This window comes from Aedes albopictus, chromosome 2 (assembly GCF_035046485.1).
Source record: "Aedes albopictus strain Foshan chromosome 2, AalbF5, whole genome shotgun sequence".
NCBI classification, from domain to species: domain Eukaryota; kingdom Metazoa; phylum Arthropoda; class Insecta; order Diptera; family Culicidae; genus Aedes; species Aedes albopictus.
The window spans coordinates 67,751,558-67,766,099 of NC_085137.1; the positions used below are offsets into that span (position 1 = coordinate 67,751,558).

A 14,542-nucleotide genomic window follows, 5' to 3' on the forward strand; every position below is an offset into this window, starting at 1 on the left:
TCCCTTGGAACTCCGTTGAAATCTCACTATCTGGAATTTCCCCATACGCGCGCAAAAATTAAATTTCAATCACACTTCCTGAGGAAACGAACGAAGTCCAAATCGTAAACAACAAGGCCACGAAACGCCACACGAACAACGAACAATTTATCTAGCAACCGCCGTATGCAGTGCCCTATTCTTCACATCCTTCTTACAGCATCGTTTCGTAAAAATGCTGTCGGTTAAACAAATGTCAAAATTACTTACGGAAAAAGGAGGAATTTTACTTGAGCGCTCTACTTGGGAACTGGAAACTTACCATAAATCAGTAATATCTTCTAAACGGTGCATCTTAGAAAAATGTTACCGAAGTACTTTTAGATTGCAAATTTGATGTTCTTTCATAAAATTTTTTGACTTTTCTTAATAGCTTTTTTGAAAATCGTATTTTTTTCAAAAACATTTTTTTCATTGTAACCTATTTTTCTCCAGAACAACCCACTGTGCACTAGATAGCATTTTCAGTCAGCTATAACATAAGGATAATTAAAAAAATTTTGACATGTAACTTTTAAGGGAAAATCTATATTTTAGTTCAAAACACAAAAACCAAACTTTTTTTTTACCGTACATATTTTTTCCATATAGCACTTACAATTGTCTAAAACTTCGCCGAAGACACCAAACCGATCGGACAAACCGTTTTCGAGATACAATTTTTTGAAGATATCATGTGCATTTTTCATAGGCCCCTCTCATAAGTAACGCTAGATTCAAAATGGCGAACCAAGTATGCAAAACGGTTTTTTTCTCCCCCAAAGACTTGTATGCAAATTTTAATTGAAATAAAAAAATATGAAATTTACTCGGTGTTGAAATGATATGGAACCGCTCAGCAATCAAAGTGTAAATTCGTCGAATCACATCTAAACTAACGATTTATGCCAAATATTTCGTTTTACCAAATCAAATTTCATAGTTTCAAGCATTTTAAGTTGACTACTCAACTTGCACGCAAGTTTTGGAGGTTGGCTTGTATGGCAAATATTGTACCCAAAATAAAATGCTTAAAATTATCAAATTTAATTTGGTAAAACGAAATATTTGGCATAAATCGTTAGTTTAGATGTTAATCGACCAATTTACACTTTAATTGTGTTCCGGGGAAAATGGTTTCGTGGTCTGGGACAGCGATTTCTTCGGTTAAGCGAGACGAAAACACGAACGCGTTCAATCGGCACAACGTTTATTACTCAACTAACTCAGGGTACAAAGTTTATTCGTTTTTCAGGTAATGCAAACAGAGGAAAAAGTTACACTGAAAGAAATGTGGACTGTATTTCAAAATTACCCAATCATAGACCCCCCCTTGGATCGTCCGATTCAACATCTGGCAGCAGGCACACCTTCGCTACTGCACGTCGGTATTCGCCGCTGGAAGTTTTGACGGTAATCACCCTGACTATGCCGTCCTTGCCCGGGTGCAATGAAATGATACGGCCCATTTTCCACAGCTGTGGAGATAGATTTTCATCACGAAGCAACACCAAGGATCCTTTCTTGATATCGAGAACGCCATCCTTCCATTTCTGCCGGGTCTGCAACGTGTGGAGGTAGTCCGTGGACCACCGGTTCCAAAAATGTTCTCTCATACTCTGCACGTGCTGCCACCTTGACAGCCTGTTGATCTTCTGTTGACTATACGACGGCTCGGTGATTGCCTGACCGGGACGCCCAATGAGGAAATGCGACGGGGTCAAGGCTTCCAAGTCACTTGGGTCGTCCGAAAGAGGACACAATGGACGCGAATTCAATACAGCTTCAGCTTCGGCTAGGAAGGTTGCCATTTCCTCGTAGGTCAATCGAGTTTCTCCAACGACACGCTTCAGTAGGTACTTCATCGATTTAACTCCAGCCTCCCAGATCCCGCCAAAGTGTGGGCTTCTGGGAGGTATGAAGTGCCAGGTGATTCCTTTTGCACTGCAGAAATCAGTTACCCTCGCGGTGTGCATTTGATCTTCGAACAGCTTCCTCAAATGTGCCAATTCGTGGTCAGCGCCAACAAAAGTCGTGCCGTTGTCAGAAAAAAGATCACTAGGAAGGCCGCGTCGACTCACGAACCGTTGTAATGCTCCAAGAAATGTTTCGGATCGTAGATCGGTACACAGTTCCAGGTGCACGGCCTTAACGGACATACACACAAATACACAGACGTACGCTTTGTAGAACTTCGGTTTGCGGCCGCTTTCCTTCAGCACAAATGGGCCAGCGAAATCTATTCCGGTTTTGGAGAACACTGGTGACGGCGTGACACGATAACTTTGTAGATTCCCCATGAACTGGTTCGTTTGTTGAGGCTTGTTGCGGTAGCATACATAACACCGACTAGTTGTCTGTTTGACGATGGACTTCAATTTAACGGGCCAGTACTGTTGTCGTACAATGGAAACTAGACCGTTCTGTCCTACATGAAGGTTCCTTTCATGCATCTCACGAACCAAAATCTGGGTGACGTGGTGTTTGTCTGGCAGAAGGATCTGGTGTTTACCCTCGTACGGAATTTGGGAATATTTCAATCGTCCGCCGACTCGAATAACGCCATCTTGATCGACGAATGGCGCTAGCCCAGAATAATTGTTTCGCTTCATTCTTTCCATTTTCAGATCCTTGAGCAGATCAGGGAATCCTTCCTCCTGTACCAGCTTCACGATTGTTTGCGTTGCTCTGGACAATTCTGTTGCAGAGAGCGGCTCATTATTCCTGACTTTTGCTCGGGTATTATCGATGAATCTCCAGACGTATGCCCAAGCACGCTGCAGACGTGTGAACCTGCTGACACGTCCGAAGTAAAATGCTGGCTCTTTGGCGATGTTGACGAAAACACGTGTTCGTAGCTCCGGAAGGTTCTCGTCAGTAACGGCAGGTATTTCTTCTTCCAGTAGTCGGGACTGTCGAAGCTCGGGAGAACCTCCCCACCATAGTTCGTTCTCTATCAGCGGCTCCGGAAGCATTCCACGCGATAATGCGTCTGCCGGATTACATTCGGATCTTACGTATCGCCACTCGTAATTCGGCGTTAGCTCGATGATGGAAACGACTCTGTTGCAAACGAATTCATTTAGCACCAACGGTGATTTCTTCAACCAGCTCAAGACAATTTGGGAATCTGACCAGAGCGTAACACTATCGAAGTTGACTTGTAATGCTTCCATCGACTTTCGCGTCAGCTGTGCTAGCACCAGTGCGGCACATAGCTCTAGGCGCGGTATGGTGACCGGTTTCAGAGGAGCAACGCGAGATTTGCTGCAGAGTAGTTGAACATTTATCTTACCATCACCTAGTACACATCGCACATAAAGGCAGGCGCCATATGCACGTTTCGATGCATCGCAGTAGCCATGAAGTTCGATACGTTTTGCATCACCACACTCTGAAAATTCTTCACGTCGCTCGTACGTGAAAACATACGTAAATTTTTTCCATCGCACTTTCCACGTAACAGCTACGTGGATTGTGAGTGACGGAACTCAATTCCTCGTATCTCAAGGTCACTTAGATTTCACGTAGCAGCTACGTGGAAATTAAGATAAGTTTTACTGGAGGCTTTTAATGGTTATTGCCTGGCATCCTTTTAATTAACTTTTCATTTCAAAAGATGTACCGGGACATAACCTAATTCCAATCACTTTTCTCGGTTCCTAATTTTATTCAACCCATTGGTTTTGCATGGTGTAAATTGAATTAAGAACCGAAAAAAAGTGATTGGCATTAGGTGATGCCACGGTACATAAAAGTTGAATGCTAAATTTTTTATATAATGTGTCCATATATTTCAATTATGTATACATGAAAATTTGAATTAAATTTGTTAAATAACACATTTTTTGGCACTTGGTAACAAAGGAAGGACGTATGACTTTTAATAGACTTGATCTCCGCATGCTCTGGTCTCCATGTCTCGGTGCTTCTAGTCAGTGCTATCCGTACCTGAAATTCCCCACATAATCTTTTCAATGAGCCCTAAAACAGTTGAATAGTTATATAAAAACCTGTACATACTCGAGAAGATGAAGTGATGATTGCACTCAGCCAAAAAAACTAGCGAAATTCATCGAAATACTTTATGAAAATTTGCTATAACTAATTCTTATGGATGACATAAGAATACCTTATGAAAATTGATCGTGCTTGCTATGACAAATTTCATAAGATAGACTTATGAAAAGAACAAAAAAATCTTAAAATGATGCAGACTGGATTCAATTCATGAACGTCGAGATCACCGAGCCCGTGTTTTATCCACACGGCCACCGACGCTTGAGAATACCATGTTGCTAAACATGAATAAAAGCCAAGCTGTGAGACGATTTTACGCCATAGAGTGACCTTATGAAATTCATCCGAATCATTATGAATTATTTAAAGGCCGTTTCATAAGTTCGGACTTATGGAAATCTTAAGGTTATTTGGCTGAGTGTGTTGCTGCGGCTTGTTAACTAAAATTTTAGGTTAGAAATTATTGTTTACACTTTTGAGTGGCAGTGGAGCACTCATTTTCACCCAACAACCACGTAGCATTGACGTGAAAAGTAGGCGGAAATACGCTACGTGAAAAATCACGTAGCTTGTACTACAAACATCATTGCCGTTTACTAAGGCGCAACGTGAGTGCCATATGTCCGGTAAATCTCAGTTGAGTGACGAAAACGGCAGCTTACGTGATTTTTCACGTAGCATTGACGTTTAGATTATTTTGAGTGCAGGAATGACACATCGCTTCTTTCGAATTCTCCGTACGGATTGCAGCTGAACACGGAAAGTATTCCAAGTATCCATTTGTTCGTCAGGCAGTTCGTCGTCCCAATCAAGTTTCAGTCGCCATAGTTCCTGCATTGTTAACTTTGCAATAGTTCCAACTGGTCCCAGGAAACCTAACGGATCATAGAGTCGACCAATCTCTGATAGAACGATTCGTTTTGTTGGTGTGCCTTGGTTGATGAAGCTCGTCACATTGAATGCAAAGTAATCATCGTTGGGATTCCAAATCAAGCCCAGGGTTTTGATTGTGTTGTTCAGCTCTGACGACTCAAAATCCACTTTTTTTTCTTGCAGTTCATCCGGTATGGCTCGTAACACTTCAGGGCTGTTGGAGCAGAACTTGTGTACTCCGAAGCCGCCCCGTTTCAGCATCTCTTTCAGCTGCTCGTACATCTGAACGACTTCGATAGCCGTTCGCCCTCCAGTGATGAAATCATCTATATAGCTGTCCTTTTTCACTGCTCGCGCCGCCAGTGGAAAATCTTCACCCTCGTCTGCTGCTAACTGTATCAAGCTTCTTGTGGCGAGATATGGAGCGCTGGAGCAACCGTAGGTGACGGTTGTCAGCTCGAACGTAGCCAATTCGCCCTTGTCATTCAGCCACACGATCCGCTGGTACTGTCGATCATCTGGATGCACCTGTACCTGACGGTACATTTTAGGAACGTCCGCTGTCAAAACTACTTGGTGTGTACAAAATCTCAGTATGAGTGTGATTAAATCACTTTGCACTGTCGGACCCACTAGTTGCGTATCGTTTAAAGACACACCGCTTGTCGTTGCAGCAGATGCATCGAAAACCACTCTGGTTTTCGTGGTTGAGCTACTTTCTTTATACACCGCATGATGTGGGAGAAAGTAACCTCGGTCGGGATTATCGCTGACCTCTTGCATGTGACCAAGTTGACGATACTCATTCATGAACTCGGTATACGCAATTTGCTTTGACGGATTCTTTGAGAAGCTGCTGATTAATCTGCTACACCGGAGTTTGGCATATTCATACGAATCGCCGAGCTGATTCTGGAGATCGTTGAAAGGCAGCCTCACTACGTACCTCCCTTCGCTGTTTCGGCAGTGTGTTTCCTCGAAATGTTGTTCTACGGTACGCTCCTCTGCAGTCATCTTGTTGGTTACGTATCCTGCTTCGAGCTCCCAGAATCTTGTCAAAGTTCGATTGATGTCTTCTTGGGTCGTGTTCATTTGGCAGATTCTCCTTCTGCGCGAAGTCGCTTGTACTGTCTTTACGGGTCCGCTGACAACCCACCCAAACGTCGTCTCAGCTAATACAGGAAAATCGCTGCCTATCTTCAGACGCCCTTGTCTCAGCACGTCATAAAAGACCTCAGCGCCAATTATCATGTCGACCTCGTCAGGAATATTAAATGACGGATCTGCCAGCTCAATACCAGCAGGGAGAGGCCACGAATAGGTATCTATCTTACCTGAAGGAAGTTCAGTGATGGCAGGGGTAACCAGGAAGTCGAGAACAGCAAAAAACTTGCCGTCCCTAGATGATACCTTGGTTTGGATGATCTGGTTGGTGCTCGTTGTCATTCCGTTAAGACCGCAAATCGCTATCGGTGGGTCTATAACCGACGGCTTGATGTTCAGTTTCTCCGCCAGCTTCTTCGTTATCAGGTTCGACTCCGAACAACAATCCAGCAACGCTCTACATGTTGTAGTCACATTACCGGATCCACTCACTAGTACTTTCGCCGTTGACAGGAAAATCTGCTTCGTCGCCATCTTCGTTTGTGTACAGCAGGTTACCGCACGTGCCTCCACCGGATTTCCGCTGTCGGGTTCGATCTTCGTTTCTTGCGCTGGATTCTTCGGATGGCTGCTGTCGTTCGGCTTCTTTGGATCTTCAACTCGTTCGTTATGTAGATAGCTGTGGTGCCGCTTGCTACAGGTCTTGCACTGCTTATCCGTCTTACAGTCCATTGTGCGATGCCCGGCGCGGAGGCAATTAAAGCACAGGCCCGCCCTTTTTACCTTCTCGAAGCGTTCGGGGATTGATAGCCCGCATAATCGCAAATTGTAAATGCAACGTTTCTCATACAGTAGATGACCATTACTAAATGTCATTTAACCATTTCTCAGACTCTCGTGGGCTACAGTAAGCTTACCATTCCATGTACATATTTGCCAGTTTGTCAAATAGTAAGCCGCCAATTTACAGTATGTGGAATAGGCGGTTAAGATTGGTTACCATATAAAATCGCTAGTTTTCTCGAACAAAATTTTCGCAATACAGTAAAGGATATGGTCAATATATTATCCAGATTTTAAGAAAATGCACTGCATAGCAAATGGTTAGAAAACAGTTAAACCATAAATTTGGAAGAAAAACGAGTAATGTATGTCTAACTAGTGGTTTATTGTTCTCCATAGTGTATAAACAGTATATTGTACTGTTATTTTCTTTTATTACCGTAAGATAAAAAGAGGAATAAGCAACAAATTTGATTAGAATTCAAATACTTTTATTCAAAACACCGTGACAGACTCCATCATCTCCTAGGCATACATTGAGTCCAGCTGCTTCTTCGACTCCTCCGTCGTTTGTTTTCCGATGGTGAACTTATGCTTCGTTGCTGGAGCATCCGGATGTTGCGCAAATCTCGGCGCAAATGAAGCAGATGAAGGAGGTCTCCGGTATGTATGTATGAGCGCCTCCGGGAGAAAATCAGTTTGGGCTACGAGAAAAGATTTACTGTGAGCTTTGGTTGAATCGACACTATTTTCCGTAATATAAAATACTTACCGCTAACAGCACGTTAGCTGCTTCTTCTGGTACAACGTTCTGATTAACTACGGCAGATATTTGTCCAAATCTGGGATCGGAACAAATTTGCCATCTGGGTTCGATGCTTCCAATTTTTTTTGCTTTTTTTAAAATATTGACTTTACAGCCATTGACCGTTTTCATTGATTCACGAATACCGATGCGAGCAACTGTTTGTCATATTGTTCAATATCAGTAACATATGGTGAAACGCATGTGTGTAGGTGTGTTTCATAGAATATCCACAAACAGTGTCACATATGGTCATTGAATATTTCCACCATTGCTTGCGAACTTCCATATCATATCATTCAACAATATCTGCACAGTATCATATGATGTTACCTCTTGGTATGGAATGCATATACCGTGGTTTACAGTTGAATGCGTTGAATCTCATATTCTTCGACATAAAAGCAACTGTTTGTTATTCATTAACAATAACAGATAAAAGAGATGTGCGGTTTGGAGATTAAGACAAACTGTAAATCACTATGCGGGAGTTTCTTGAAACTTTCACATTTATAGATATTGTGAGAGCCTGAGCAACTTGGACAAGTATCTTTGTTGGTCTGCACAAAGACCTTTTGCTGCTTCGATTTTGCAACTGGCTGCGTTTGGCTCGGTTGCGCATGACTGGAAAGTTTCTGAAGAACACGACTACGATCCTTCAAAAAATCAATCAACTCGTCGTAACTTGGTTGATCATCACGGGACAACGAGGACTCCCATTGCTTCCTAGTCTCTCTATCCAGTCGTTTGTTGATGATATTGATTAACATCATTTCCGATAATCCTTCCACTGGAAGATCATGGTTTTTCAACGCATCGACGTGCTTACTGCAGGACCCAACCAATTTTCGCAACACTTCTCCATTCTCTTTTGTGATTTTCGGAAGGTTGAAGAGCGCATCGATATGCGTATCTATGATCAAGCGTTGATCCTCGTAGGCATCTTCTAACATGCGCCAGGCAGAATCATAATCATTATTATTAATAATGTCCTGATCTATCTTACCCGACGCTTCTCCTATCAACGAATTTTTGAGGTGATATAACTTGATTGCCGGTGATTCATTTGGGTAGCGATTTATCACTGTGTGAAACATGCTTTTGAATGCGTACCAATTTTCCAACTTCCCATCGAACGTTGGGAGTGGTACCTGCAGGTGTGGCACACTGTTTACCACTTGAGGCCGTGGTTGAAGCCCGGAAGCATTGGCATTTTGCGGCAACACCTCACTGGCCATAGGCTTCTGCTGGTTGGCAATCATCGTTTGCACGTCAACGTAAAGCTGACCGTGTAATACTTCAAAGTTAAGATATTTTTGCTTGGACTCACCTCGTTTTTCCCTAGGGAGTAGTGCAAGAAGCTCGTTATACACTGAGTCAAACTCATCGTATGCTCGTTGAATTGTTTGCAGCTGAAGGTGAAGGTAATGGACGTTGTTTGCTGCCTCCGTTTTGATCGAATCCTGGATCCGAAGCAGCTTTTCGATTATTAGATCTTGACGATCCACCATATTTTCAATAGCACGATCCATTTCCGCCTTTTCCCTCTTATCACGTTCAACTTGTTTCTGATGAGCGACACTGAGCGTTGGATCCTGTCGCCTTTGACCTGCAGCGTTGACAGCAGCGAGCATAGGTAACTGATTCGCCACCTCAGCCGCCAGTAGCAACTGGTCCGATACCCCAGTGGCTGGTGTTTCACCTTCGTCACTACCTTTCTCCGGAAACTGCAGATTCTTCTTTGTAATTTCGGGCTTCTTCACTTTTGGCGTATCACTTTCATTTTCTTTTTGTATAGCACTCTTCGTTAATTTTTGATTCTTCCTTTTTCCAGTCATTTTTCGGTTATGCAGTCAAGTTTCGATTTTCACTTCACTTTTGTTTTCTCACTTTTTATTCGGGAAGCATCGCGCTTCGTCGTCACCGTTTACATAACCCCACTAACTTTTCTTCCGGAAAGCCGTGGGCTTTCGCACTCGGTGGCAGAGCCAAGGGCAGAGCACTATCTGCGCAATAATCACACTTGGCAAAGCTGCCAATCTCCCAATTCACTTCCCAAATGTTGGGTTTTCACAGGAAAATTTCCGTTTTCCGCATTATAGCGGATCGAATCACTTTTTCTTGGCCGAAAATATTCACAAAGGCTCGGCCTTGGGCTCGACCATTTGTGAACATGTCTTTGCACGTACGCCGCTGTGGCATACAGCAATCATTTGCTACGCCATTTTGCACGCGGCAACACCCGGTGCAAATTCACTAAATTCCACTCCCGATCGGTAACGAATCCGTTTTAAACCACCGCGAAATCGCGAGCTGCCCACATCCGGTTCCGATAGGACCAAAAAATGTTCCGGGGAAAATGGTTTCGTGGTCTGGGACAGCGATTTCTTCGGTTAAGCGAGACGAAAACACGAACGCGTTCAATCGGTACAACGTTTATTACTCAACTAACTCAGGGTACAAAGTTTATTCGTTTTTCAGGTAATGCAAACAGAGGAAAAAGTTACACTGAAAGAAATGTGGACTGTATTTCAAAATTACCCAATCAAATTGCTTTAAAAAAAAATTTTCATGCCAAAAAAGCCCAAAATCACATATTTTGCCCTATAAATTGAGGTATAGCTCAAAATCCTGACGTGCTGGAGCAAATCTGAGCCCGGATTCGGATTCAGCGACACAAAAACTGTCAGAGACATATGTTCGCTCCTGAGACAACAAAATGTTTCGCTGTGTAATAATTCTTTTGTGTGCTGACTGCCTTGTACAAATGAGTGCAGTTCAAGTTTAGAAATGTTGTTTGATTCGATTATGGATTTACCAGACACATTTTTTGGATTATATGATATCAAAATATGGTTGAAAAGATATTGCGATTACTATCCAAAAACTGCAGATGTTTCAAGAACCCTTTATGTACTGCTTTGGCAACTTCGTCAACAGCCCTGTAGATTTTGAGCGATCCTATCAAACATGTTTGTGCCTATGAACTTCAGACATTACGTATGTCAAACATACCATTTCGGTTAGTTATCCGAAAAACATCAACATTCGAGTTGATTTTATCAAATTAAGGTCATAGTTTACTGAAATTGCAGCACACGAAGACAGAAACCAGTTTTTCAATATATTTTTACAATGAATACGATAAATTGTGCTAACTTTTGTTGAGCTGGCTTAGGTAACGCAAAAATGTGTCGGTAAAGGAACATTTTTAGTGAATAAATAATTTTTCCCATCTATCTCGTATTATGGAAAGCAGTGATCATAGAGGTCTTTCTTTTGTCATCGTGTGTTTAATTCCAACGTTAAATTATTGTATGTTTTTGTTCGTCCCATCACGTTAGAGTTTAGGTTCACTCACCACTTCGGTATGCTATATGGTAATCTTGTAGCTAAAGTATATTTTGTTTAGATAGATAGAAAGCAACCTACTGTTGTTCTTTCCCCAGTAACGTAACTGTGTTTTCGGAAATGAAGCAGCCCAAGGCCAAGAATCTTTTTAGAAAAGAAAAACTAAAAACTCTTGTTGCACATCATCATCGCCTATCAAGCTGTCATAATTTGGATACGTTTAAAATCAGTTTATTATTCCTTATTTTAAGCCATAATAAAGATCTGGACCAACATTTGTGTTGCCTAGCAACCATTGCAAATGCTTACTTTTCTCGTCCATCCTGGGCGTATCTCAATATTTTATGCAAACTTTTCCCATTAACAGATAGAGGAGAATCAGCTCTATCTGTTACTGGTAAAAGAACCCAGGGACATAAGAAGCAGAAATTCGCAATGGTTGTTACGCCCTTTCCACATGTTGGTCTAGGAATATCTTAACAAAGTGTTACATGCCAATAAAGGATCATAGTTTTAAACTATACAAAAATATGACAGGTAAATTTTCTGGAAATATTTTTTTGTTTTTAATTTAAATCTCAAAGAACCACCCTAATTTAAAAAAATGAGCCACCCTAATGAAATATTATATATATTCAATATTGAAAATGACTTACAGTTATATAAGAGATTTTTAATACTATTATCTTATTTTTTAATTTTTTCTACAAAAAGGACCACCCTAATGCAAAATAAGTGAACCACCCTAACGATATATGATATATAATATGCTAGCAGTTGCCAACGATGATATAAGACATTTTCCAGTACTATTGCTATAAATATTTTAGCAACTAAATTCAAATCCTCCATTTCAAATTCATTTCACTCCCCCAACTCAAAAATTTTCTAAGTCCAAAAAGTCAATTTTTTTCCAAAAAAAATTTTTTGAGATAACACCAGATCTCGACGTTTCATGCACTTTTAAGGCATTTGGCATCAAAAAAAATTTTCGATTTCGAAATTTTCATGTATCCCACCTTGGGATATTTTTCGTGTTTCAAAACAGCCAAACTTTGACCGCTTTGGGCCACCCCTTAGCGAAGTCCGATTGAGCTGAAATTTTGCATGGGGACTTTTTTTGAGGAGACGAAACTTTTGAGCACTACCCATTTTTGAAATTCGATGGTCAAATTTTTCCCATACATTCCATTGGCACCCTACCGGATATATTGTTTTGTTTTCTTCTAATCAGTGTTACGATTACCTTTCTCGATACTCGGGTCGGTTCAACGATAAGGGCACGTTTTAGATTGTACAAACGTTGATTGCCATGCATGTGATGCAAAAGTGAGTTCGCACGCAGAGTAACACCATAGACTGATTTCTAACACTTTATCTCTGAAATAAGGCAAGGAGTAACAGTCCCAGAGAAATATTGGCGTTAATCTCTCTGGTTTTGTATTGAGGATGGGGTTAATGTAATACTCATATGTAGGGTGGGGCGGGGCAAGATGGATCGCGGGGCAAGATGGGTCAGTGCCATTTTCGGGCGCATTACTCATGTTTTAATTATGTTAATAATTTTGTTAGATGACCAGCATGAATATACAAAAGTTTGGGGCATAGATTGAAAAATTACTCACTCTCATTAGAAATAAAAAATAAAACGGTTTTTAGTTATTTTTCTTATGCGATACATTCCATATAATCTCCATATAAACGGCCGCGGGGCAAGATGGGTCACCTTCAATTTTGAACGTATTTTTGGATCATTCAAAAGTTATTTATTTTTTATTACAAGACTATCTCATAAATGACTTCAATCAAGCGGAATGAACGCTCAAAGTTATAACATAAAATTATGATATTTTTTTAGTGAAAACATCGATTTTCAAGTCGGCTTAGGACCACTCAAATTGTAAAGTTTTTTTTATATTTCAAATAAATTTATTAAATGTTTACTAGTAGTTCTTGTTCACTCAGTATGGATATGGAGCATAGGTATATGAATGCGGAACAAATCTTAAATTTTGACGTTTTTCGTTGAGAAAATGTGAATTACTTAAAATGTGACCCATCTTGCCCCACACTTTTTTCACGGCGCAAAATCGATCACTTTTTCAAACTGCTTGTTCAACATCATATTTTGTATTCAATAAACTTTTTATCGACTTTTAGCATAGCTAATTAGTATTGCTGTGTGCATTCGAAATGCAAATATCAAATGCGGGAGCACCAAATGCCTTTGGTAACACTGTGTTACCGCGTTTGGAGCGCATTTGGGCACCGTTTGCATCTTGAACGCACACACCAATATATTGAAAAGTAGCGGACAAATACAAACCAATACGATTTGTATTTACAAAGTTATGGTGATCCATCCTTAGGTGACCCATCTTGCCCCGCCCCATCCTATAAAGAGAAAAATACACGAACTTTTGATTAAGCTGGTGTCCTAGAAGTTTTGGTGATTACTATTTAAATCTAACCAGTAGATAAAAAAAAAAACACTTTCACCATTTTGGAACTGAAAAAAAAACTATTTCAGTATTTTTGATAATCGATTGTAATATTGAAAATGCTTGGACAAATTTGTATTAAATGTCATAATTCTATGGTCATGCTCGGGAACTTCAAATGTTTATCTAACATTGAGAGATGCTTTCTTCTATGATTCCATTTCCATACACAGTTAGAAAAAATCACCGACTTTGGTAATGTTTTACCGAAATCTCAATCGGTCAGTTTGTTTTACAGGCAAAATTCGGTAAAGGAAGTAACTTTTACCGAAGTTCGTTAGAGTTTGACAGATGAACGATAACATTTTACCGAAATTTGGTAATTTTTTACAGAATTTCGTTAAGAATCCATTACCGAACGCTCTGCGGTTGAGATTTCGGGAAAAATTATCGAACGCGTTTAGCTGTGTAACTACTACTTATTGCTCTTTTAAACGATACTTGTAAGGATCACCGAAAATTGGCCAAGTGGTAAATGAAAATGCAGCTTAGTTATTAGAGAAAAAGAAATGTAAGCAAAGAGAATTTAATCTTCAAAGGATTTGATATAGAATGTTTGATTAGCATTAGCATAGTTACGGTTAGCGTGCCGTAGATTATCAAAAGGTATATGTATGAATGTTGTTAGTATCCCATCTACGAAGTAGGTACCGTCAAACGGGATGACTTGCAATAGCGGGGTGACTTGCAACACTTGATGTTTTCTGTATATGTTAAGGTGAAACGTCAACAAATCCCATTGCAACTTTGCATACAAACTTTAGAGGCACAAATCTGACGAACGAGGCCTCGAACCAAGCCGCACTTGTTTATCCTGGCTTTGCTCACTTGCAAAAAGAGGCAGCTTTTCCAAATCGAGCGCATTTGTTTACGAATTTTCAAGATTGGTGCTCTTGAAAACGTGAGTAGGGGTCCAAGTCGGCCATTGTGGCTGCCATATTGGTATTCTCTGAAGTTTCTCCTTAATCAACAAAACATAAAAATCGGACGTTTACATACCAAAACTCAGTTGAACTTTGAAGTTCACATACTATCTGAGTAGTAGCCACGATTTTTACTTTCATGAAAATAGTTCCAACAAAATATT

The 14,542-nt window shown here is 40.6% G+C and overlaps 1 protein-coding gene across 1 annotated transcript; it reads right to left on the reverse strand.

Moving 5' to 3' along the window:
- Positions 1–1,337: 1,337 nt before the first annotated feature.
- Positions 1,338–6,747, reverse strand: LOC134286067 (uncharacterized). Its single transcript, XM_062847634.1, has 3 exons — positions 6,246–6,747; positions 4,919–5,480; positions 1,338–3,285 (listed from the first exon to the last, which is right to left on the reverse strand). Exons 1-3 carry the CDS (start codon positions 6,745–6,747, stop codon positions 1,338–1,340), a joined length of 3,012 nt encoding a protein of 1,003 aa, XP_062703618.1.
- Between the last annotated feature and the right edge of the window lie 7,795 nt (positions 6,748–14,542).